Source organism: Ochotona curzoniae, unplaced genomic scaffold, assembly GCF_017591425.1.
Source record: "Ochotona curzoniae isolate NIBS_2020 unplaced genomic scaffold, NIBS_Ocur_1.0 contig_66, whole genome shotgun sequence".
In the NCBI taxonomy this organism is placed as follows: Eukaryota; Metazoa; Chordata; class Mammalia; order Lagomorpha; family Ochotonidae; genus Ochotona; species Ochotona curzoniae.
In genome coordinates, this window is record NW_024466512.1 from 20,903,418 (window position 1) to 20,928,880 (window position 25,463).

The 25,463-nt window shown below is 52.0% G+C and overlaps 2 protein-coding genes across 2 annotated transcripts; one reads left to right on the plus strand and one right to left on the minus strand.

Moving 5' to 3' along the window:
- Nucleotides 1-858: 858 nt before the first annotated feature.
- Nucleotides 859-7,828, minus strand: MFSD13A (major facilitator superfamily domain containing 13A). The gene is made up of 8 exons (XM_040992206.1): nt 6,483-7,828; nt 5,853-5,935; nt 4,981-5,433; nt 4,748-4,871; nt 3,645-3,741; nt 2,762-2,933; nt 2,486-2,679; nt 859-1,631 (listed from the first exon to the last, which is right to left on the minus strand). Exons 1-8 carry the CDS (start codon nt 6,648-6,650, stop codon nt 1,369-1,371), a joined length of 1,554 nt encoding a protein of 517 aa, XP_040848140.1. The 5' UTR covers nt 6,651-7,828; the 3' UTR covers nt 859-1,368.
- Nucleotides 7,829-20,321: 12,493 nt separating this feature from the next.
- On the plus strand, nt 20,322-20,963 carry CUNH10orf95 (chromosome unknown C10orf95 homolog). Its single transcript, XM_040992504.1, has one exon. The coding sequence runs from the start codon at nt 20,322-20,324 to the stop codon at nt 20,961-20,963; it is 642 nt and encodes a 213-aa protein (XP_040848438.1).
- The last annotated feature ends 4,500 nt before the right edge of the window (nt 20,964-25,463 follow it).

Below are 25,463 nucleotides of genomic sequence, written 5' to 3' on the forward strand. Positions count from 1 at the left end.
GAGAGACCTGAATTGATTGCGATCTTGGCTCCAGTCCCAGCGGGCATTTGGAGAGTGAACCAGGAGATGGGAACAGACTGTACCTTTCCAAAAAAAAAAAAAAAAAAATTGGTCTATAGCAGTGAGTTCCAATCTGGGTCAGTTTTACCCTGACATTTGGCAATATCTAGAGACATGGTTAGTTGTCATGGCTGGGCAAGGAAAGGTTGTTACTGCACAACCACAACAAAGAATTACCTGATCCCAAGTGTTTTAAGCCATGGTTTTCAATCCCAGCTGTGTGTAAAAAAAAAATCACCTGCAGGGGGCCAGCATGGCGGCTCAATTTGATAATCCTCCATTTCTGAGTGCCAGGTTGCTCTAATTCCCATCTAGCTCCTTGCTTGTACCCTGAGAAAGTAATAGAGGATGGCTCAAAGTCTTGGGATGCTATACCCCACATGGGGACCTGGAAGAAGATTCTGGCTCCTAGCTTTGGATTTGGGAGAGTGATTCAGCAGGTGGAAGATCTTTTTGTCTCTCCTGTCTGTAAATCTGCCTTTCCAGTAAAAATTTAAAAGGAAGAAAGAAAGAAATCACCTGCAGAGAATTTCAAAATCCCTGTAGCCAGGAGCCAGGGTTTGAGAGACCAGACCTGAGACACTGGTGTTTCCTGTGGCTGAGGCTCTCCCGCCTCGTTGACTACCATGACCCATAGCCACGATGCACAGGCTGCGGGCTGCGGGCCCCAGGCCTGGAGGTCATGTTGCTCCCCAGTGCCCACAGTGCTATCAACCTGCATCTTTCTCCCTGGGTACTCCAGGCACTAAAGTTGGGAGTCCACCACTGAGACTCAGAAAAACACTCTCAGGCACATACCCTAGGAATCATTGGCTTTAATTGGCTGCCATCAAATGCAGTTCTTAAGAGGCCTGCTGGGGTGAGAGGCTGGCCAACAGTGGGAGCACACCACTTCAAGACACTTCAAACAAGCCTGGCTGACATAGAGAGCTCTCAGAGAAACCACCAGAAGGGTGGGGCTTAACAGTTTACAGAGTAGCTGCAGTATTAAAAGTGGCTCCTGAGCTTGCCGGGTGGCCAGCCCCAAACAAGCAATGGGATAGGCCCCACAGCTACCCAGTGTACCACCCAGCAGCCACTCCCTCTGGGTCCCTATTTCTTCCTGTCCCACAAGGGAAGCAGGTCCCTGAGCACACAGGGCCCAGGCCAGGCAGACGCCCAGACATTGGTCATGCTCCTGGCTCAGGTCAGGTACTCCACCCACCATCTCTCCTGAGGATGGTAGAAGAGCACGATGCAGCAGGCAACAGTGGCACCTGCCTCAAGGCTGTGCGCTCCATCATCCTTGGGGCGGCCTTGCTGCACCTCTCACACTGTCTTAATGTCCAGGGTTTGAGCCTGTGCCAGGTGTTGGCGCTGGGCCTTGACCATGTGCAGGCGTCTCCCATGCAGTGTGAACTGGGACCAGGTGAAGAGCTGCAGCAACGCACAGGTGATGGGCACCAACACCAACAGGTAGAAGCAGCCCTGACGGAGCGTGGGAGCCCGGGCAGGGGCTGGGGCCGGGGGCACTGGCCAGGGGTGGGCACTCCCCACAGGGGTCAGCAGGGACTGCTCAAAGAGGTCATGACCTAGGGCAAGAGAACACAAAAACCACGTGGCTAATCCCACTCCACTCCACAATGCGTGTGTGGCATCATCAGGTTGCACGTACATGCCCAAAGCACAACTCGTGATGCCTGTCCAGACTCTCCTACCTCCCAAAATCTCCCTCAATTCCTCAACTGCCCTTGACTAGGGCACATGGCATATGCCACTACCCTAATCCGTCTCCCTGGGCTCTGCCCATTCTTTCAGTGGCCTCCCTGCGGTGCCCACCCCTTATCTCCTATGGTCTGTTCCCCATGCAGCAGCCAGAGCAAACATCAAAACTAAGTCAGACATGGGGCTTCCCTGCTTATAACCCTCCCAAAAGCTTTTCTTTGCTCCAAAAACAAAGTCATAAACACAAACCCTTCCTTTCTCTGCAAAACCCTCTTCCCTTCCAACCATTCCCACTCTCTGCTTGCAATGGGCTGGGATCTTTTCTAGAATAAACCCTTGCCACTCAATTCACACAAAGCATCACCTTCTTGGACCATCCTTCTCGCCCACACTAAGCAGCTTCTCAGTCATGTCGTCTTGCCTCTTCCCACTCCACAGCATCTATCACTGCTGCTATTCCTTGGCTCCTCACTGTCCAGTCCTCTGCCCTCACCCCCACCTGCCCACTCCAGCTAGATGCATGTGACCTCATCAGTCTTGACCATTATTCTCTCTGGCACCCAGAGCACACAGCCTGCCAAGGACTCTACCTTTGTGTGGGATGGATGAATAAACAAATTAATAAAATAGAGGCACTGAGACCCAGTTCTACTCAGAGAAGGAGGGTCCAGGATAACCACAGACCACTCCCATAGCTAAGCTTGCCCCCCGAGGCACTCACCTGTGTAGAAGCAGAGTAGCCAAGTGCCCAGGAGTGGAGCAAAAGTCTGGCCTGGTTTGGTCACCAGAGCAACCATGCCAAAGAGAAGAGCTGAAGCCGCCTGCTTGCGGTGGTTCAACACCAGGTCCTCGTCCACCAGATCAGTGACCACCAAGGTCAGCAGCTTACAGGTGCCCTCAGTGAAGACACGGTTGCTGCCAGTGGAGAGAGCAGGCAAGATGAAGTGTTGGAGGGCACGGGACAAAGGTGCAGGAACAGGGGTAGGCAAAGGCATACCTGGCAATGAAGATACATAGCAGGCCAGGGCGGTCTGGGCCAGCCAACAGCATGAGCAGGCTGAGACCCAGCTTGAGGAGGAACAGTCCGCGCACCACGGCATAGACACCCCAGCGACGGCACAGGGGCAGGAAGTAGAGGTTGTTGAGATGGGGAGCAACATAGGAGATGCCTGGGAGGAAGGGAGAAGGAACCCCACCACATCAGGGGCACTGCACAGCCTCAGCAATAACCAGAATCTGAATTTGCACGTGTACAACACTGACAAAAGCCTGTGCAAAGAGTTCCACATTCTGTAACCCTGGCAGCTGGTAAGGTAAGTGCAGCCTGCTCCTTACCCAGGGATAGCACGGTGGCTGCCCATAACCATCCTCCCATACACCGTAAGCCATCTCCAGCTTATGTGCAATACCCAACATAGTGCAAATGCTGCATAAATCACTTTTGCCCTGGAAGCAACCAGAACGAGAGTGATTCAGCATCCTTACTTTACAGCTCAGAAAGAGAGGTCCAGGGAGATTAAAGAACCCACACAGCACAGCCACAGAGCCATACCAGGCTCACTTTCCAGTGGGTGAACCACTTGCCTCCAAGTAGCACTGCCTGGCATTGCCTCTGGGTGGCACTAACACCAAAAGGACCTTCCTGAGAACAGGCCAGTGCCCCACACTGTTTCTGAAAGAGAGAGAGAGGTAAAGAGGGAGAGAGGGAGAGAAAGAAAGAGGGAAGGAAGGAAGGAAGGAAGGAAGGAACGAACGAACGAACGAAGGAAGAGAAAAAACGAACTGACGGCCTGAATCCAAGGGCCAACAAGCAAGTGGCCCTGCCCTCAGCTGGGCTAGGGACTCCTTATCCCCCAAGCCTGCCCAGAGCATGCACTCACCCAACAGGAAGGAGCCCGTGGAGAGGGAGATTTGATCTGACAGCAGATGTTCCAAGAAGAGGGGAAAGAAGTTGCTGTTGAAGTGGCAGTGGAAGACCTGCAAGCCCACAAGGCACAGTGAGCAGGGGCCCTGAAACAGAACTGGCCATGCAGCAGAACCCAAAACCTCACGCCTTCCTGCTGCTTAGCTAATGCATTTTTTTCTTTTTAAAGATTTATTTTTTTCTTTTTCTAATTTGGGAGGCAGAAATATCTGCCTCGCCTGATTCACTCCCCAAATGCCAGCAAAGACTAGGGCTGGCCCAGAAACCAGGAATTCATTCCAGTCTGCCAGGTGGCAGGAGGGACCCAGCTATCTGAGCTATCCCTCTGCTGGCCAGGACCTGCATAGAGAATGTGCTCAAAGTCAGGAATTACTGCTTAACAGTAATTCCTTCAGCTTCCAGTAGTTTCAACTGAAATCATAGGCCCAGCACAATGGCTCAATTGGATAATCTTTTCCCTTCAAGTGTGCCAGGATCCCATAAGGGCACTGGTTCATGTCCCGGCTGCTCCACTTCCTATCCAGCTCCCTGCTTGTGGCCTGGGAAAGCAATGGAGGATGGCCCAAAGCCTTGGAACCTTGCACTCGTGTGGGAGACCTGGAAGAAGCTCTTGGCTCCTGGCTTTGGATCAGTTCAGTTCTGGTCACTAGCCATTTGGGGAGTGAACCAGCAGATGGAACATCTTTCTCTTCCTGCAAATTTGTTTTTCCAATAAAAATAAATCTTTCTTAAAAAAAGTTTCATGGTACAAATGCAATTTGCTTCCAAAACCAGCTATACAGGAGGCATGGCATACAGCTTTTAGAGATGGTCCCCAGTGCCCAGAAGGGGCAGCTCCCCCACATCTTTAAGAATGAGGTCAAGGCTGCCTAGGCTGAGACCCACCTAGGAGCCCCCAGGGAGTGAGGCACTCCCTGGAGTTCGAATCCAGGCCTCCTGGTCACCCAGGCCACGCTCCTGCCTGGTAGATCATGCCCAGAACCCAATGCCCAGCTCCCGAGGAAGCATTCCTTGGAGGAGGTCCAGGCCAGCCCAAGAGCAGGGGACAGCTCCCCATACCTGCACCAGGTCCATGCCCACGAACCATAGGAAGTTTTGGTGGCGTGCCAGCTGCCGGAGGTACTGGCCCAATGTGATGCTGCCCACTTCCTCGGTGCCCACCAACAGCTCCTCTTCACACTGGCTACAGGGCAGAGGGAGGTGAGACCCTTGGAACTGGGCCAGGACACCAGTGGGACAGGCAGTCTTCAGAAAATGCCAATGGGAGCCCAGAGCTAAGGCAGAACACTCACCCGCCATCCATGGCCAGGGCCGAGCACCCTGGCTCCCTTCTGGCCACCTCCACCTGCCGCCTCAGCAGCTGCGTGGCCCCCAGAAAGCCCAGCCCTGAGCCAGCAGCCAGCACTACACAGAAGGCGCGAAAGGAGGAGAAGTCCTCCTTGTTCCAGAAGGCGTAGGAGGCAAAGACAGAGAGGGAGCCAGCCGCGCTGAAGAGGGAACAGTAGAAGTTGAGGTGGGTGCGGTCGTGGGCTGAGAGGGCCAGATCAGCCAGCAAGGCGTGATGGTGCAGGTCCACAAGCGTCAGGAAGCCATCATACAGGCACAGGCACAGCAAAAACTGCAGGCCGACTGGGGCCCAAGGCACCCACAATGCCAGAAAGGATAGCGCCAGCAATGGCCCATGCCAGCCCAGGGCACGAACCCGTGTCAGCACCACAGCCCTGGAGGAGAAGCCAGCACCTGACCTGCCGGGGAGAGAGGAGGGCTATTGAGAGATGCCCTCTGGGCCTATAGATGAGACAGAGACCGGAGTAGGGGGCTCCCACCAGGGTGGTTCCACTGTGCCCCACCCTAAGAAGCAGAGCTCTCCTGTGTCCTATTGCACCATCCTGTTGGCCCCCAGAGCCCCCAGGCAGTAATGGCTCTGACCTGCCAGAAGCAGCTTCATATGCTGGTCATGCAGGAGCCCCAGGAGCTAGACAAGCTAAGCCTAGCCCATGTCTGCTCCTCGACCCCACCCCTCTGCAAGCCAGGCCAGGGTTAGTCAAAGCCACTTCACCAACCTGGACCAAGCCTGCCCTTTCATCCCACCCTCAACACAGGCAGGGGGCTGCCAGCAGTGGGGGGAACTGGACCAGTGAGGAGTTGTCCACAGGACACAAACCGGGGCTGTGAGCCGAGGAACTTGCGGTCACTGAGCCAGCCGAAGAGTGGGTCGTTGAGGCTGTTCCAGAGGAGAAACACCGTCTGTGGTAGAGGGAAGATGGTGCGGTGGGCTTCTGTAGCCTCCCCTCTAGCTTGTCCCTAGCCCAAGCTAGAGGGTCGCCACCCCTCGAAGCCAGCCCCTACCCACCTGCTGACCTTGGCTCATGTCAGTGCCTTGGTTAAAAAGCCCTCAATCAGCCACAATTCCCTTTGAACTTCTACCAGCCTAAGGTCCCATTAGGACCTATATCCAGCTGATGCATAACTCAATGCAGTGTCTAATACAGAGAAGAGTATATCTGTGTGTGTGTGTGTGTATAAAGATTTAATTGTCCTGTTAATTAATATAATCCATGTGCAGTTTTTCCCACAAATGCTTTACAGAGCCCTTGCATGAATATATAGAGCAGTGGGATGGAAGTCAGCAGCTGCGAGGGCTGGTCTATCACACTCCAAGTTGCATGCTCCCCGGCTCTCCTTGTCAAGAGTCTCAGCAGGCAGCATGGCTGGCCCCAGCCCTGCCATCTGCTGGGTAGCCGTGCATGCTCCAGGTCCCCCAAGAGGCTCTGCCACCCGGCGCAGTCCCTACCTCTCCAACCCAGAAGGCCATTTTGTTGATCTTGTACACTGAGACAAAGGTGTCCACGTAGTAAAGCAGGAACACATTGTGCAGGATGGAGATGAAGAGGGCCAGGGAGCCATAGACCACGGCCGTGGGGAGGCCCAAGAACCAGGCCTGGGGCTGGCCCCATCCCATGGCTGCCAATCCTGGTCTCAGCCCCAGGAGCACACAGAGTGGCCCATGACCATGGGCAGGCTCACCATTCCTGTCCCTGGGGAAGAAGCAAACAGTTAGCAGCAGGGACCACAGCCAGCTCTACCGTCAACCCAGGCTTGCCATGGGCTTCCACCAAGAGCGTGGGTACTGAAAACCAAGCCTGGGAACCTATGAGGTGGTGCCTCTGGAACAATGTGGGACTTGATACAATGCTGGGAGGAACTCAGACAACTGATAAGTCTGTGGGAGGCATCCAGCAAGGCCCGGGCTTCCTGTGTTGGGGCCAGATGCCCAGTATCTTCTGGCAGCTGCACTGTACGATTGTAATGGTCTGGCCAGGACAACCTAGGGCTTGAATGTACACTGTGCTGCAAGTGTGACCTATGTAAGGTCCTTAGTAGTTTTTTCGGCAAAGGCAAAGAGGGGCTGACTAGGCCAACTCCACTGAGGCCCATAAGGAATCAATGAGGTACCTCACAGAGTGTGTGCAGTTAACAGGTACCAGCAGCACAGCCAAGCTAACAGTACAATTGCACTTCTACAGGAGGGTGGCCCCCAAGCTCAGAGGTGTCAACTGACCAACGCCACACAGCAGAACAACACTGGGACCCCAGGCTGCCTGGCTGCCTGCCACTTGATCTCAGGTGGGGAACCCTGCACTCAGACCTTGCTGGGGAACTGGGGGGAAAGCCCAGAGTGACTCCTGCTCTGTAGAGTGAAAAAATGTGGTCAAGTTTGAACCTGGAAATCCTACCTCGAAGGAACCAGCCCCTAAAGAATGTACTCAGAGATGTTTGTGGCAGCCAACCCTACAAAACAGTAGGGAGCTAGCCCATGAGCAAGGCAACGGGGCTGGCTTAGTGAGCCCCAGGCACACACAGTCCCTGGCACATCGAGGGGAAGGAAAGGGTTGAAGAAAGAGAAGAAGGCAGAGCCAGCTCTGCAGGGATAAGTCACTGACACAAACCAGGGTTGGGCTATTACTAGGGCTTCAAGCTGAACTTCTCAAACAGGCACACCCATCACCTGGGTGTGGGGAGCTGGCAAAAGCAGGCAGGCTTCTGGAGCTTTGTGTCCAGGTGACACAGAGGCAGCCAGCCCTTTAAGCAACCCAGCCTGGAGTTTTCTCATACCCATAGCTGCTTTTCTTGGCAAAAACTCAATGTCCCCCTGTACCCGAGCCCCAGCAGCTCCCTTCTCGCAAACTCCCTATGCTAGTTTTTACCCCAGATAACAAGTCATCACTGCCCCCCTTCCTTGCTTCACAACCTGTGAGTGTGACTATATTTGGAAAGGGTCTTAAAGATGTAAACAAATCAAGCTGAGACCACACTAAACTGAAGCAAGCTGAAGTGTCCTTAGAACGAACGAGTGATGTGGACCCGGGAAAAAACCAGCGCCACAGGAACAAAGGCACAAACCTGGGGGGCGGTGCAGCTCCGAGGCCCAGCACCTGGCATTGTCCACCACGGTCAAGGGTTCTTCCCTCAGATCCCCACAGGGAGCCCCACACCCTGAAAACACTTTGACGGGAGGAAGCCTTCAACCCTCCCGACCAACTTGGAGGAAGGAAGCTTGTTGCTCCTCTACAGTGGCTGTCCATTAGGACAGCCTGGGGAAGCACAGGCTGGGAGCCAGAGTTCCAGCCTGCCTGCCTTAGCTCATCCCAGTCACACCCCACATGGGGAGGCCACTTGGTTACAGGACCTGTGCCTGCCCCACAGCCCAGTGTGGCTTCATTGCCTGATACCCAGGCTGGCCTTTCCTCCCAGGCCTACCCTTTCCCTCCTGGTGCCAGGCCTTTATTCTTGCTTACCCCTCCACCCCCCAGCAAATGCACCAGCCCACAGGCATCGTCCCTTCTTTCAGGAGCTGCCACAGCATCCAGGCAGCCATTTGCACCCAGTGCCAGAAGCCATGCCTGCCTCCCACCCCAACCTGCCTGTGGACTTCGCAGGGCAGGAGCTGGGAGTTCAGGGAGTTCGGTGGAGCCACTGCTGAGACTCAGCGAGGATCAGAATAATCAGGGACACCTATGCATACTACCCCAAATGCCATGTTCACTGGGGCCAGGGTTGGCAGGCTGAGAAAGGGGAAGGGAAGGGGTAAGAGGGAAAGGGCTGGGAAGTGGCCTGGAAGCCTGGGAGGCTCTCACAGCTGACTGCAAGGAGCCCAGCAAGGCTGGAGGACAGTCTGGAGGCCCCTTGCTCAGGCCCCTGAAGGAAATGTTTTCCATTCTTCTCCTGGGAGCTCCACTGAGGTATAACTGACATATAATAAACTGCCTATATTCATGGTGTCCAGTCCGGGCAGCGTTCATGGGTGGCGCAGCACACCTGTGACACCAGCACAATAGAGATGAACTCACTCCTAGCCCTCAGCTGCCTGCGCACTGCTCTGCCCAGGGCCAAGATACAACTGGAGGCCTTTCAAGCCCTGACTCCACTTCCAGATCACCTGTGTTATCTGGAGCCATCTGCCTGCCCACCCCATGCTTGGGTCATCAGGGCATCATGAGAGCGAAGGAGCAAATACTCTGAAATACTGTACAGCACCGAATGCAGGGGGCAGCAAAGCTTTAGAGAGAATGGTAGCTGAGCCTCTCAGACCCTCCGCCAAAAAGGGTCTGGTCCCCACCTGGGGCCAGTAGACCCATTTGGAGAGTATTTGGGGAGATGCCTCTAAAAGGGCTTTGGAGCATAAGGTCCTCCTTCTCTGTCCCTAACCCAGCTCACAGTGTCTGCCTCCCTAGGGACTCTCACAACTCCCCTGCCTCAACTCCAAAGCTTTTCAAAGCCCAGAGACACCCCTACTGGGCCCACTCCATTCAGTCCAGCCCTGTCCTTGGTGCTGGAGAAGGCCAAGCCCATGGCACACGGGGTCCTCCTGCCTTCACTTCAAAGGGTAAGGCGAGGTGAATGGTGTGACTTTCACCAATATAAAGGTCTGGTTTGAATCCCAACTGCATGGCCAGTGCTGTGGTATAGTGGGTAAAGCCGCTACCTGCAATGCCAGCATCCCATGTGGGTGCTGGTTTGAGTCCTGGTTGCTCTACTTCTAATCCAGCACCCTGCTAATGTGCCTAGGACATCAGCAGAGAAGCCCCAAGCGTTTAGACCTCTATACCCATGTGGGAGATTCACAGAAAGCTCCTGGATTTCTGGCCTCAGACCAGCCCAGATCCAGCCAATGTGGTCATTTGGGGAGTGAACCAGCAGACAGAGATCTCTCTGTCTCTAACTCTAACTCATAATCTCAAATCTTAACTGCACTTCTATTCAGAGTGCAACATTAAGCAAGTCCCCAACCCTTGGTTTCCACGACTATAAAATAGGGTAATGAGGTCTGGGGTGCTGGAAGGATGAGGACCCAGAAAGCCAGGACCACAGTGCCTATCACACAAAAGCAGCTCAGAAACTGGCTTTTTCTTGGACTCACTTGTAACACAGGAAAGGGTAGGAGCAAAGAATACATGGTAACCAGGCCCTTTCCCCAGGGAAAGGGGTGAGAAAAGGGGTTCAGGGGAGCAGGGTCACATAGGATGGTGGGAACACCAAGGACAGCCCCTCAACTGCAAACCCACAATAGAGACAAAGGCACCTGTCCCGTGACTTGCTGGGCTGGCCAGCAGCAGGGGAGAGGCACACAGGGTCCGATTCAGATTATCCTACCAGGAGCTGGCCTCCTCCCCCATTCTCTTCCCTCAATCCACCCCAGCTGAAAACAATGGCCAGGCAGACATGGGGAGGGAGCACAGCCTGGTTGTGTAAGCTTGGTGAGGTGTCCTATAACCTACAGCCAGCTCCACCCTACCCCCGGGCTCCTTGCACAAGAGCCTGCGGGAGGCCCCCTTCAATCCGGTCCAGTTGGTGGTCCTATCAGCCACTCCCTCCCTCTGAGCCTCGGTCTCTTGCCCACAAAGTGGGGATGTCAGTGCCAACATCTCAGATGGCGGGGGGTGGGGGGGAATGAAAGGAACCAAGCAGGGCGCATGACAGGGCAGCCCTCAATAAACAGCAGCTGGTTTTGTTTTTTCATGCCTCTGAAATGAGGTCTCATGATCTTCCAATGTACGTCCATGACCACGCTGCCAGACCCACAGCTGAAGTGGTCTCTTCCTTTGCTATCTGAAAGATCCTAGCCTCTTTCAGTGGATGGGAGTGTCCCTTGGCTTTGGCAAAATACTGGGGTCAGCTTAGTCCCAATATCCCAGCCTTGCCTCACACTCCTCCTTAACCACCTCCACCCTGGTGTCCTCAACAACACACAGCTCCCTCCCACTTGCCTGTCTGACGTCTCTAAACGTCATGATGAGCTTTACAGGCCCTTGTCCCTCCTTCCACTGGCACAAACGAAGATGCCGATGCCCCAAAGGTTAAAACACCTGACCCAGTGCCAGAGAGCTCTTAGGTGCTGCAGCCAAGATTCAAAACAGGCTTGACCAGAAACTTTAGGATTTCTCACTTCACCTTGTGCATCTCCTCTCATCCAATCAGCACCATAGAGATTCCCAAATGCACCCAATCAGGTGTTCTCCCCTTTTCTGTCCGTAAGCCCCTGGATCAGGCACCCAAATGCCTTCCTTACCCTCCCCTTCTGGTCCATTGGCCCAGTAAATGCCCTCCTTGACCCCTGTACTTGCCTCCACCTGGCTCCCTCATCATGCAGTGATTGCTCAACGAAAACCTTCTGGTCCAACTCACTCCTTTGGCCAGCAGGGCAACCCTAGCCCCAGCTGTAGCAAATGACCATCAGTAGGCCCTGCTCTGCTCCAGCTGTGCTGTTTCACAGCTGGGGCAGGGGCAGAGGCAGCCTGGAAACCTCATGTGCTCCTCTGAGGAAATCGTGTACAAGGCAACAGGTAGCCCAGGAGAATGGAGAACAGCACCATGGGTACAGTTATGAACTCACTGAAGCCGAAGCAGCATGGGCAGAGCGCAGAGCAGGGAGCCAGGAAGGTGCTAGGGACAGAAGTGTTACACACCAACACAAGATTCGGCCCAGACAACAAGTGGCAGGTAGCCCATAGCTGAGAGGGGAGTGAGGGTTGTTTGGACAGAACCCTCCACTTTGTGTCCCATTGCCTCCTACACCCCACCCTGGGACAGGGAGCTTGGAAGCAATGGAGATGGCCGCCCCTTCTCCCTGGCCTCTGACCCAACCAATGACACTGAGAATGCCAACAGCACACTGGGCCCCCAGAGCAAAGGGCATCAACAGGCTGGGCATTTGCTCCTGATGCCCTTCAGTGGGACTAAGGCCTGGATGAGGAGTGATTAGGACAGGGGGAAAACCTCCTGGGCACACTGTGGTGCTAGGAACCCCATCGCAGGTCTGCAAACCACCCCAAACCAGCTATCAGCTGATGCCTATACCTGTGAAACAGAAACTAACCCAGGCCCTGCCTGACCTCAGGGGTATCAAATAAACAAATGGAATAGAAAGGCCTAATACCCAAGCAAACATTATTACCCATGTCCTTTTCTCAACCAGCAACTGACCTGTGAATTGTTCACTGTGCCTGCTGCTTCCAGCTGGAATCTGGCCCTGGAAAGAGGGTGCAATACCCTGCATCCCAAACACCTACAGGCCCATCCTCTTCCTGCTGCCCAGGCTAGAAACAAACATTGATCCTAAGGGGATGGGATTCCTCCCTCTCCAATCCCTGGGTGACAATGGCAGCGAAGGTCAGCAGCGTCCCTCCAGGTCCACCAGCCCCTCCCAAGCCCCTGTGGAGTATAAGATCAACACTGGTGTGGTGGATCACCATCCCTTCCACACCAGCCTTCACCTCAGACCTCAAGTGCACCCAACACCCAGGTTTTTACTTTTTCTTCTTCTTCTTAGCTCCCTCAAGTGGAGGATGGAAAGGAAAATCCCTGAGCCCATGGAACTGTATCATGAAAAAAAGAAATACAAACTCTCCAAGTGGTTTTCCTACACCACCTGGACTGACAGCCATTTTATTAAAGAAGGGAACCCGGCCTGACCCACTGCATCCCCGGATCCTTGTCCCCCAGGCTCACTGCATCCCCTTGCCACGGACCCCCTCTCCGCCCCTTGCCCCACCCAAGCCCCGTCTGCAGAGGTTCCACCCTGGACCCTGGACCCAGCTTCTCCGATTCTGACACCAGAACTCTACCAATCCACAAGCTCTTCACCTGAAGGACCGCCCCAGCCGGCTCCACAGCCGCCAGAACGGAGACCCACTTGGGTTTGTCGTTCGTGTCAGATCGACCCCCACCCGCCGCGGCCAGCTTCTCACCGCTATCGGGACAGACGAAGCCTAATCCCAGGGCTGCCTGGAGCCAGGTGCGAGCCAGCGCGCCTGCGCTAACGCTGGCTCCGGGCTTCCCCAGCCTTCCCCCTCCGCCCCTCCCTACGATTGGCTCCGCACGGCTCCCGCGCATCTCCGGCAGGTGGCCGCGCCTGAGGCTGCCACCGCCATGCTTGTCTTGGGCGCTTGCCCTTAGGCACCAAAAAGAGAGAGGTACTGGTGAAGACAAAGCACGTTGCCCGGGGGACTGAAGAGCTCCCCTGCTCTGTCATCTCCACGAAGGCTCTACCTCATTGCAACTCAAACTCAGGTTTTCCTGGGCACCCTCTTTCCTTCGTACATACGCTTGCTCGGTCATTACAATGAAGATTTCTCAGTACCTTCTCTCCAGTCTTGCGATCTGACTGGATGTACAGTTGAGGCAGACATGGACGGGGAAGTAGCGCGACCTGGGACTCTCTGATGTCCCACAATACCCAGGACCTCCCACGACCAGCAGAGGTCTTCAGCAAGAGTCCAAAATTAAAATCAGACTCCTCATCTTCCTGGGCTGACTTGAGTGTGCCACTCCATATCCAGGAGTGCCCAGATTCCCCTGAGGAGTGGAAGCAGATGATAAATGTAGCCAGTCCCATGAAGCCCATTACTGAACTCCAGGCTGAAGTGAGGAAGGCCGGTGAGTGTCCTTGGATACCACTCAGGGGCTGGGATTTTAAGGAACAAGCTAATGAAATGAAGGTGTCTTCATTTCCCATCAATGCTGTTATCATCACCACACATTCAGAGGCTTAAGGCAACACAAATTCATTACTGCACAGTTCCGGGGGCCCTAGGGGAGAATCTGTTTCTTGCCCGGTTGCCCATGACCCCTTCCATCTTGGAAGCAAGAAACAGCTGGCCAACACCTATCACAGGGCCCGGCACGGTGGCGCAGTGGTTAAGGTCCTCGCCTTGCATGCCCGGAATCCCATATTGGCGCCGGTTCTAAATCCGGCAGCCCTGCTTCCCATCCAGCTCCCTGCCTGTGGCTTGGGAAAGCAGTCAACAACGGCCCAAAGCTTTGGGACCCTGCACCTGTGGGGGATACCTGGAAGAAGTTCCTGGTTCCCGGCTTCGGATTGGGCGAAGCTCCAGCCATTGAGGCCACTTGGGGAGTGAATCATCGGACGGAAGATCTTCCTCTCTGTCTCTCCTCTCTGTATATCCGCCTTTCCAATAAAAATTAAAAAATAAATCTTTAAAAAAAAACACCTATCGGGCCCGGCGCGGTGGCGCAAGTGGTTAAAGGTCCTCTCCTTGCACGCCCGGGATCCCATATGGGCGCCGGTTCTAATCCCGGCAGCCCCGCTTCCCTTCCAGCTCCCTGCCTGTGGCCTGGGAAAGCAGTCGAGGATGGCCCAAAGCTTTGGGAACCTGCACCCGCGTGGGAGACCCAGAAGAGGCTCCTGGCTTCGGATCGGCATAGTATTGGCCCGTTGCGCTCACTTGGGGAGTGAATCATCGGATGGAAGATCTTCCTCTCTGTCTCTCCTCTCTGTATATCTGCCTTTCCAATGAAAAAAAAATAATAATAAAAATAAATCTTTAAAAAAAAAAAAACACCTATCACAGCTCATCACTCGCATAGAATTCTTTGCACATAGGAGGACCACTGGGCCACCCAATAACTAGAACAATCTTTTTGAGGTCATAATCAGCAGGTTGAATACAATCTTAATTTTCTTTTACCACATAACAGGTTCACAGGCTTTCTGCAACAAAATTAGGGACATTTTTTAAAGATTAATGGGCCCAGTGCAGTAGCCTAATAGCTAAAATCCTTCCCTTGTACACGCCAGAATCCCATATGAGCGCCAGTTTGTGTCCCAGCTGCTCCACTTCCCATCCAGCTTCCTGTTTGTGGCCTGGGAAAGCAGTCAAGCACGGCCCAAAGCCTTGGGATTCAGCACTTGTATGGGAGACCAGGAAGAAGTGCCTGGCTTCACATTGGCTCAGCTCTGGCTGTGGCAGCCACTTGGGGAGTGAAACCGTGGAAAGAAGAACCTTCTTTCTGTCTCTCCTCTCTATAATTCTGACTTTCCAATAAACAAAATAAATCTTTATTTTTTAAGATTTATTTATTTTTATTGAAAAGTCAGATATACAGAGAGGAGGAGAGACAGAGAGGAAGATCTTCCAACCGATGATTCACTCTCCAAGTGAGCACAACGGCCGATGCTATGCCAATCCGAAGCCAGGAGACTCCTCCGGGTCTCCCACGCAGGTGCAGGGTCCCAAAGCTTTGGGCCGTCCTCAACTGCTTTCCCGGGCCACAAGCAAGGAGCTGGAAGGGAAGCGGGGCTGCCGGGATAGAACCGGTGCCCATATGGGATCCCGGGCATGCAAGGCGAGGACTTTAACCACTTGCGCCACCGTGCCGGGCCCCAAAATAAATCTTTAAAAAATTATTTTCTTGTTAGAATTTTTTATTTGGGAGAATCAAGATGGCAGAATAGGGTAAGGACACGTTTAAACGGACGGAAAAACATTTAATCAGGATGAAGCAGAGAAGACATATTTCAGGAAATAGGAAAGGACAGAACAACAGCAGAGGGGTACCTGGAGACTGACAGACACAGAAAAGCAGCGGACACAATGGTGTGGTGTTGCAGTGACTGATATTCCAGCAGCATTCAGCTAACTGCGATCTGAACTTCACTGGCAGCCGGAACTCTTCCAGCAACCAGGTGGGAAGGGACTTTCACTGGGAGTTTGGGAGGTGAACCCAGACAAAGAACTGTGCATCCTGCTGGTCCGTTTGATTTGACCAGGAGCAGGGACGGAGCCACCAACAACCTAACTAGATAGGACACCTGGTGTCTCTCTAATCCTGAGACCTGCTCCAACCGGAAGTGGGAGAAAGGTGCAGAGACAACAGTGCAGCCTCAGCACAGTATCACAGGAGGAGAGTGGTGAGCCAAGAACGGGGGCTGTGGAGACCATAGTGGAAATCTGACATAAGAACCCAGACCTGGAACTCTCTGGAGGTTGTGGCACAAGTGGTTGCAAGCAAAAAGTTGTGTACCAACTACAACAAGTAAAATCGCATTGTAGACCTATGGGTGACAGAGCTTAGAAACCTGCCTCAAGGAGAAGACTCTGCTAACCAGTAGTACAATGATCAAGAGCAAAAGAAGAGACAAAGGCACAATGAATATTACCAAAAGCTCCCCTGCAAAGGAGCAAAACTCTATGCCGACCTCAGAGTTAACTGAGGAAGACATCGAGAAAATGGGGAACACAGAATCCATAAGACTCATTTTAAAGATTCTGATCAAAAATGAGAAGCTCATGCAAGAATTCAAAGAATTTAAGGAAGCAATAAAGCAAATCAAGGCTGATATATCAGAAATTAAGAACACAGTAGAGAAAATTACAAGTACAGTGGAGAGTCTCCAAAACAGAATGAAGCAAGCAGAAGAAAGAATCTCAGAATTGGAAGATATTTCCTGTCACCAGGGGGAAACAAACAAAAAGCTGGAAGCAGAGCTGGATCAGGTCAAAAAAAGTATTCAAGAATTGAAAGACACTATTAAGACTTAAGAGGTCAAATATAAGAGTTATGGGAGTCCCAGAAGGTACAGAAAGAAAAGCTGAGTTTGCAAATGTATTTAATGAAATAATAAAGGAAAATTTCCCTTATCTGGAGAAAGAATTGGGAAACAACATCCAGGAGGGGCACAGAACTCCCTACAGGCTTGATCAAAAGCGATCTTCACCAAGACACATGATTATCAAGCTCTCTTCCATTGAACATAAGGTAAAGATCCTTAAATGTGCACGTGAAAAACATCAATTGACATATAAAGGAATGCCAATTAAGCTCACAGGAGATCTCTCACAGGAAACTCTATAGGCAAGAAGAGAATGGAGTGACATATTCCAGATTCTAAAAGAAAAAAAAAAATTGTCAGCCTAGGATAACATACCCAGCAAAGCTTTCTTTCGTCTTTGAAAATGAAATAAAATTCTTCCACAGTAAAGAAAAGTTAAAAGAATTTGCCTCTATCAACCCTGCCCTACAAATGATACTTCAAGATGTTCTCTTGACAAAGAGGAATAGCACCCACTACAACCAAAGGCAAACGGGAAGAACATTCCAGTAAAAAGACGACAGAAGACTAAACCAATGAACAACCCATTCCTAAAATGACAGGACCAAAGTACCACCCATACATATTAAACTCTGAATGTAAATAGCTTAAGCTCAATCAAATGTCATAGATTAGTAGACTGGATTAAAGAACAAAACCCATCTATTTATTGTCTAGAAGAGACACACTTCACCAACAAAGATCAGCGGAAACTATATCACATGGGTTTTGTTGTTTTCTGTTGGTTTCATCTCTTCAAAACACTTTCTTCTGATTAAATCATTCAATGACTTGTAAATCATGCAGTGGCATCATTTTCTTCAAGAAGGTTCTTGATTTTCATTTCTTCAGCTACACGTTAGTCATTTAATAGCATGTTGTTTAACTTCTTGGTGTTGTTAATTTCTTTTGTCTCCCTGATGTTGATTTTGTTTTGTGGCTCTTCATTTAAGGGGATATATAGTAGCTGTGTAATGGAGACTGTCATATCTAGTAACATGTTATTTAACTTCAAGGCATTGTAAATTTCTATTTTTCTTTCTATTGTTGATTTTGTATTATGACTTTTCATTTAAAGGGTTGTACAGTAGCTGTGAAATGGAGACTAACATCCAGATGTGAGGATGCAGTGTGGTATGCATTTCTGCTTCCAGACAAAGATGGACTTAATAATGAAACTGTTCACTATATCTTGACAATAGGATTCTGGACTCTCTGCCATTGTCCATGCCCGCAATGATGAACATATGACGGAGTATGAAGAACTATGTTAGTAATAATATAAGGAACTATGGGGGGGAGGGAATTGGGGAGGCAATAAGGGAATATGAACTGTATCATAAACTGGTAATAATAATAATAAAATGTAAAAAAAATATATATTTTTTTAATTTTTATTTGAACAGCACAGAGAGAAATCTCTCATCCATTGATTCACTCTCCAAATAGCTGCAATGCTTAGAGTTGGGCCAGGTGGAAGCTGGGAACCAGGAGCTTCTTGTAGGTCCCCCACATGAGTAGATATCCAAGCACTTGAGCCATTTTCCTTGTGCATTCCTTGGCACAGTAGCAGGGAATTTGAACCAGTGCTCATATGGGCTATCAGCATCTGAGGCAGTAGCTTTAACTGCTATACCACAATGCAGGCCCCAAATCTTTGATTGGGAGTGTTATTCCAATTACTATAAAATAGATCCCTTTATTAAAGGCCACTGTAGTCTGTGCCCAGTCTTCAGATTGGCCGGCTCCCTCTTGGAGCTATGCATAGGCAGTGGCAAGTGGATTCCAAACTAGAACTCTGGCTATGTCCCTTCTGTTCCTCAGATGCCCAGCCCCAGCAGTAGCCCTCCACAGGACACTGCAGAGGCCCAGTGTGGGAGGGGCAAGGGATGTGACAGGTGAGTACCAGAGGCCTTCACAGGGGGTAGCAGGGTTTTCAGGGATCCCTGAGAACCAAGGAACATCTGTGGGATATCCTGGTTGTTCTGTTTGAGCTGGCAGAAGAAGGAAAAAGTGACCGCCTGGTAGCCCTGCAACTGGAAGAAGGTACCAGGTATTTTTTTAAATTATTTTAAAATTAGAGTGACAAAGAGGTTTTCCATCCTCTGCTTCACTCTATAAATGGCTTCTGTGGCTCAGAATGGACCAGGCTAACATTAGGATGCAAACACCTTCCACTTGGGCCATCTTCCACTGCTTTTCCAGGAGCATTTGTAAGGAGCTGGATGGGAAGTTGGGCAGACAGGACTCAAACTGACACTGACATCAGGTATCAGCATCCCAAGCAGCAGCTTAACTTACTAAGTCACAACGCAGCTGCCAGGAATCATCAAAAAATTATTCTATTTTTATCGGAAAGACAAATATACAGAAGGAAAGACAAAGATCTCCCACTTGCTGCATCACCTCCCAAGAGGCAGCAACGACCGGAACTCAGCTGATCCAAAGCCAGGAGCCAGGAGCTTCTTCCAGGACTCCCACACAGGCACATTGTCCCAAGGTTTTGGACCATCCTCTACTGCTTTCCCGGGCCACAGGCAGGAAGCTGGATGAGAAATGGAGAAGCTGGGACATAAACCAGTGCCCATATGGTATCCCAGTGCAAGCAAGGTGAGGATTTAGCCACTAGGCTATCGTGCTGGGACCGAGGGATCAGTTTTAATTGTGCGTTTACCACTCTCCCCACTGGAGAAGCAGTAGGTGAGGGGTTATGAACCCTAACTAGAGAGGGCCAGAGCTCACAGGGACCACCCTAACTATAGGAAGCTATTTGACTTTACTTAGTGTTTTCTGAGCTTTGTCATCAGCTTCGGACCTCACTGTGCTCACAGGCTGTGCGGTTCTAGCAAAGTGGCCCCTAGTTTCTCACCACGTATATGAGAATATCACTGTGTGCATCGTGTAACTAGTACAAATTAAGGGTTTGTGTATCATCCTGGGAAGGAGTAACTAATTTAGTCCAAAAGAAGTTCCAGTATGGACGACGCGATAAAATGAAGATTGCGATGAGCCTTAGGACAGAAACGGGACTGGGTTTTGCCCTTACCATCACTGGCTGTGAGTCCGGGCAAGTTATCCTACATAAGCTGCAGCCATTGCAAAAGCGATGAGTGCCCACTCGGACAAAGAGCTCAATGTGATGTATAAGCGAGCACATTAGGACCTTCTTGCTACAGTTCATAGACACTTGGAGAGGTGCATAAGCAACCTGATTGATAATACTCAAACGCTACCTGACTCAGCCTGTCCACAGAGGCTAGAAGTGTGGGCTGGGAAGACATTCCTGAGCTCAGGCCAGCACAGCCAGTAGGCTCACTCAAGTTTGTAAACACAAGCTGGCTGGCCCTAGGCCAGGTCGAGGTGTTTGCCTCTGCCTGGTAACAGAGGTGTGGCTCAGACAAGCATGGAGAGGAGCTGCCCGACAGACACAAAGCGGTGGAGAAACGTGCAGACCCCCACATGCTGGGGGTCGAGCTCCTCCAGGCTGAAAGAGACAAGTGAGTGGGGGCTGGGGACTTGAAAAGGGCTAGGGTCCCTACTTCCTGCTGGAAGCCTGAGGTGCGGGTTTCGAGGTGGGGAACTGCACCCGAAATAGGTCAAATTCAGCAAAACCACGCCCCAGAGCCCTAGGTTAGCAGCCCTGGAGACGCACGCTGCTAACAAAGCACCCTCTGCCACAGGCTGAACCAGGCTGACGTCCCGAGGAAAACGCCCAACGCCTGAGTCTCAGACTCTCAGGCCATGCACTCATACTGGTGCAGCCCACCGCTCGGAGAGGGAGGCTGGCCTTTGCCGCAGCCCCGCACCTACACCTGCCTGCCCGTCCCTCTGCTGCTGCCCCCCATCCAGGCGCACAACTTCTGCAGCCGGCCCAGCAGCCTGGGCGCGGGCGAGTGGACGGCCCCTCGTGAATACCACTATTTCTATGGCTCCACCGCCGCCGCCGTCCCACCCTGGTGGTTCTTCCCGTCCGCCTACGCCGCGGCCCTACCCCCGCCGCCCGCCGGCGTTCTGGGGCCGTCGCTGCAGACCGAACCAGAGGCTACGGAGAGCTGGGCGCCGTGGCCCGAAGGCAGCAGCCTCCAGGTAGAGCTGCGCTGGGGCCGCGTGGAGCGAGCGCTGGGCCGGCGCCTCCAGCTGCCCGACTTCGTGCGCCGCGAGCTGCGCCGCGTGTACGGCACGTACCCACGCACCGACGCGCGCGTCACTTACCGCCGCGGCGAGTTCCTGCTGCAGGGGTTGCCGCGCGTCCTCGAGCCCGAGTACCACGTGGAGAGGCGCGTGGTGCGTCGCCCCGACAGTGGCGGGAGCGGCGACGGTGCCCCGGAGGGGGAAGCCCAGGAGCTTCGTCGTCGTCGCTCCAAGAAGAAAGGGCTGAACTGAGCGCGCCCCGGAGCCGGCAAGCTCGCGTGCTCCTTCTGTCGCAGCCTCGCCGGCGCTCCTGGAGCCGAGCCTGCTTCGTGCTTCACGCGTCTTTAACCCTTTGCCTTTACTGCGCCCTGGCCCAACACCTGCACTTCTTGATTGCTCTCACACTTCTGGCCAGAGGCTCGAAGAAGGACGTTTCTAGATATTATGTTTCTTGTTCTCTCCAGATGGGTTTAAGAAGAAGCAAGGCCTGTACCCTTTAATCCCTCAATTACTTTCTCCCTAGCTTCTCACCCCCCCTCCCCCCGCACCCCCAAGAACCCAGCCCTGCAGGGTGGTGCTTTTCTTTCTTCTCCAACCCGAGTCTTTCCAATCTGATGTTTCGGTTCTCCACAGTGTGTAAATAAATGTGAGATAGATGTTGACTTCAAGGTAGTTGTTGTTTGGCAATGGGTGCTGCCCCTTGTGCACCCTGGGGAGCAGAAAGGTGGGGAATGGGGAGGAAACAGGCAACCTCCTGGCTGGGCTTAGCCCATGTGGTGTGCAACTCACACTCTTCTTGCCTTCCTGGTCCTGTGACCCTGGCCCTAGCCTCAGGGCACAGGATCAACCGATGTGTGGCAGGCATGACCCATGCACGAGGCCTACATTTATGGCTGCTCGGACATTTTCTGGTCATGTCACATTAGGCTCCAAATGTTGCACTCAATTGCTAAAACAGAATGTTACACCAGTGATAGTCACAACAAACTATAACTACAATGAAAAGCAAGGCAACCGACCGACCAACAGACCCGGATCGACACCCCTACCAGAGTATGGCCCCAAACAGCACATTTACAGGGCTTTTATAGGGACAGCTGACAATGGCTTGCATAGTGTAGCAGAAGAGAAGGTGCTGCGTATTCCCTGCCTGTCTCGGCTGGGCAGCTTGTGCCCATCTCCCTTTCAGTCTGGCAATCCAGATAACCAGGCTGAGGTCCTGGCAACGTCCGTGAGCTAACCAGACTCAGACCGGAATCCCTGGGAACTGGGAACCATTTGTGTTGAAGAGCACATAGGAGGCTCGGCCTGCGAGCCTACCCAGACATTCTCATACAGCCTCATAGCCAAGCAGAGCAGGAGTTACAGAAGGGAGAAGTGTTGCAGTTAGCAATGAGCCATGTTTACTCCATTTTGATTTCAATTTTACACTCTTAAGTCTGTTTCTTCATCTATAAGAGGAATAGGGGATAGGCCTGGCAGCCAAAGTTCTCACCTTGAATGCTCTGGGATCCCTTATGGGTGCCGGTTCTAATCCCAGCAGCTCCACTTCCCATCCAGCTCCCTGCTTGTGGCCTGGGAAAGCCATCGAGGACAGCCCAGAGGCTTGGGACCCTGCACCCACGTGGGAGACGTGGAAGAAGTTCCTGGCTCCTGGCTTCGGATTGTAATAGTACCGGCTGTTGCACTCACTTGGGGAGTGAATCATCGGATGGAACATCTTTCTTTCTGTCCTCCTCTCTGTGTATCTGACTTTGCAATTAAAAAAAAAAAAAAAAGAGGCATAGGAGCTGATATGGAGGCACAGTAACTTAAGCTGCAGCCTGTGATACTGGCATCCCATGTGGTGCCAATTTGAGTCCTGGCTGTTCTGCTTCTTATCCAGCTCCCTGCTAATGTATCTAGGAAAGCAATAAAAGATGACCCAAGTCCTTGAGCCCCGGCACCCATGTGGGAGACCAGTCCCATCTGTTGCCGCTGTTTGGGATGTTAACCATGAACCTGTGGATAGATCTTGTTCTCTCTGTAATGAAGCCTTTCAAACAAATAAACCTTTAAAAAGGGTTTTTAAAAAGGTATGAAATTGGGGTGTGGTGTTGTGGCACTGTAGGTTGGATCACTGCATGTCAGAGTACCTGTGGAGTTTTGGTTTCTCTGCTTCTGATCCAGCTTCTTGCTGATGCATCTTAGGAAGGCAGTGACCAGATGATGGCTCAAGGGATTGGACTCCGGCCAGCCACCTGGAAGATTCACATGAAGGCTCCTGGTCTTTGCCTAGCCCAGGCTTGGCTGTTGCATCAGAGAGAATAAACCTTAGAATGAGGATTCTCTCTCTCTTCCTGCTGCTCTGCCTTTCAAGTAGATGAATATACATAAGCACTAAAATAAAGTTAGGGCCTGGCACGGTGGCCTAGTGGCTAAAAGTCCTCACCTTGAACACGCTGGGATCCCATATGGGCACTGGTTCTAATCCCGGCAGCTCACTGGGCCACCACACTGGGCCCAATAGTTTCTAAAAGATTTTTTTTAAATAAATGTCTGTCCTCTCTCCTCCTCTCTATGTATTTGCAATAAATAAATAAATGTTTAAATAAATAAATTACATATCTATGCTACTAGTTTTATTCTTCAGTCATGGAGAATTGTCTGCATGCTGCTAAGCCTTTTCAAAAAAATCCTTCTGTAAAACAATGCAGTATGTAAAGAGTAGATGAGTCCCACATCAACATAAGGGATGCTCTATGTCCTCCCAGGCTGTTCTCTTAGGTCTAGAGACTTGAATTCTCTTCGAGATCCTTCCCCATCAATAGGGATCCTCACTGCTTCCAGACATTCCCTTTTTGCCCTGGAAGTAACCCTCGACTGTACAGCAGCTTCCTTCTGTTCCCCATTCCCAGCAAGGGAGCTCTGACTGCAGGCTTTCAGATGGAGACACTGCCATGGGGCATTTTTTTGTCCTCTAAGCCCTGTGGAGGTGAGCCCCACAGGAGCTTCAACTGAGTCATCATGTGGGTGCAGGGGTCCAAATCCTTGGGTCATTCTTCACTGCTTTCCCCAGGGCATTAACAGAGAGCTGGATCATAAGCAGAGCAGCTGTTTCCAAACTAGAATGTCTCTATGGGATGCTGGTATCACATCATAACAAATTCACCTGCTATGCCACAATACCAACCCCCTGACCTTCCCTTTTTACATAACCCTTCAAAGCTCAAAACCTATCAAACATCTGGGCTGCCAAGGATCTCCACTGACCTGATGTTAGGACAGCAAGGGCAGAGACAGGGAGTGAGTCATACTGCTTGTGGGAATCCAGGACTCTCAACAGAGACTGGTACCCCAGGCCCTGGCCCTAACAGCCTCCTCTCCCTTGCCTTACTCCAGCCTTCTCTGTTAGCCAATCCTAGCATCTTATCCAGAGCCCTTCACTCAACAAGTACTTTGGTCCCTATCACACATATGGGAGACCTAGGTTGAGTTCCAGGGTCTCACTTTGCTTGGCCCAGCCCTGGCAGTTATAGGTATTTGGGAAGTGAAACAGTAGATGGAAGGATTCTCGCTCTCTCTCTCAAATAAATAAAAACAAATAAAATTGTAACAAGATGACAAAGGTCATCTCTTTAGAAAGTTAGAGGTCAAACTATGGAAGACTTCAAAGGCACAGTCAGATTTGAGCAGCCAGGGAAATCTCTGAACAGAAAAGTAGCTTGAGTCAAGGTGATCAAGAGATGGGCGCCACAGGCAAGAGGGGAGCCTGTGGGAGTGTCTGCTAGCACACACCTGAGCTGTGGCCATTAGCTTCTCCATAGCCTTGCTATTGGTGATGCAGCCCAGCTGGGCACCAGAACTGAGTCCCTAGGGTATCTGCTAGAGCTCACAGCCTATAGAATTCAGTTCTCAGAGCCAGGCAACCAAAGTTTTCTCAGCCCTGACACTGCCCTCCCATGCTGCTTGGTGAACAGTCTCCCCTTCCCACAAGGAGCAAGTTAAAGCCCAGGGAGGGTCAGAAGAGAAACCTGGGATCTTAGGATCTCTGAGGGGGCCTGATGTGAGACCTGGCAAGGAAGAAGGGACAAGGCATTCCTAGATGCCAACTGAAATTGAACGTGGGTATAAAGGGAGGAGGATGGGCAGGCATTCTATCCCCCAGTGATATCATTGTCAGTTTTGCTCTCTGCCTCAAGGTGTGCCCTGGGGGGCCAGACACAGGACTGGGGGTAGCAAGGGGCTGCTGAAAGAGCCTGAACAGTCACATTGCAAAGAAGACATCTCTCTGTACACTGGGGGGACTTCCTGAACTAAAGGGGGGTCCCCCAGATAAGAGCCCAGGAGTCCTACCTCCCTGAAAAAGCCTGCAGCTCCATGCTGGGGATGGTGGACTGGAGGAGCTGGGTGTCCTGGAAGCACAACGGCTCTGCAAAACTGGACCAAGGACTGGCTGCAGTCCTCCCGGAAACCAGCTGCAGCCCACATCTCTCCCCTGTGGAGAGAACTCCCAACCAACATACCCTGGATGCGTGTGCCCCAGCCCAGGCGTGTGCCCCCAGCCCAGGCATGTGAATTCCAGCAAGGGGAAGCACTTACCCATGAAGTCTCCACACTCTCTCTCTACTCTGTCGTCCTCCTGGGGCTGGGTCTGCAGGGATCATTTCTACCCCAGCCTTAAACAGTACCTCCATCCTGCCCTCTGCCATGCCTCCTCCCCCACCCTGCCCTCCATGCTCCTCTGAGAAAGGAAGAAGGTGTGGAAGGGCA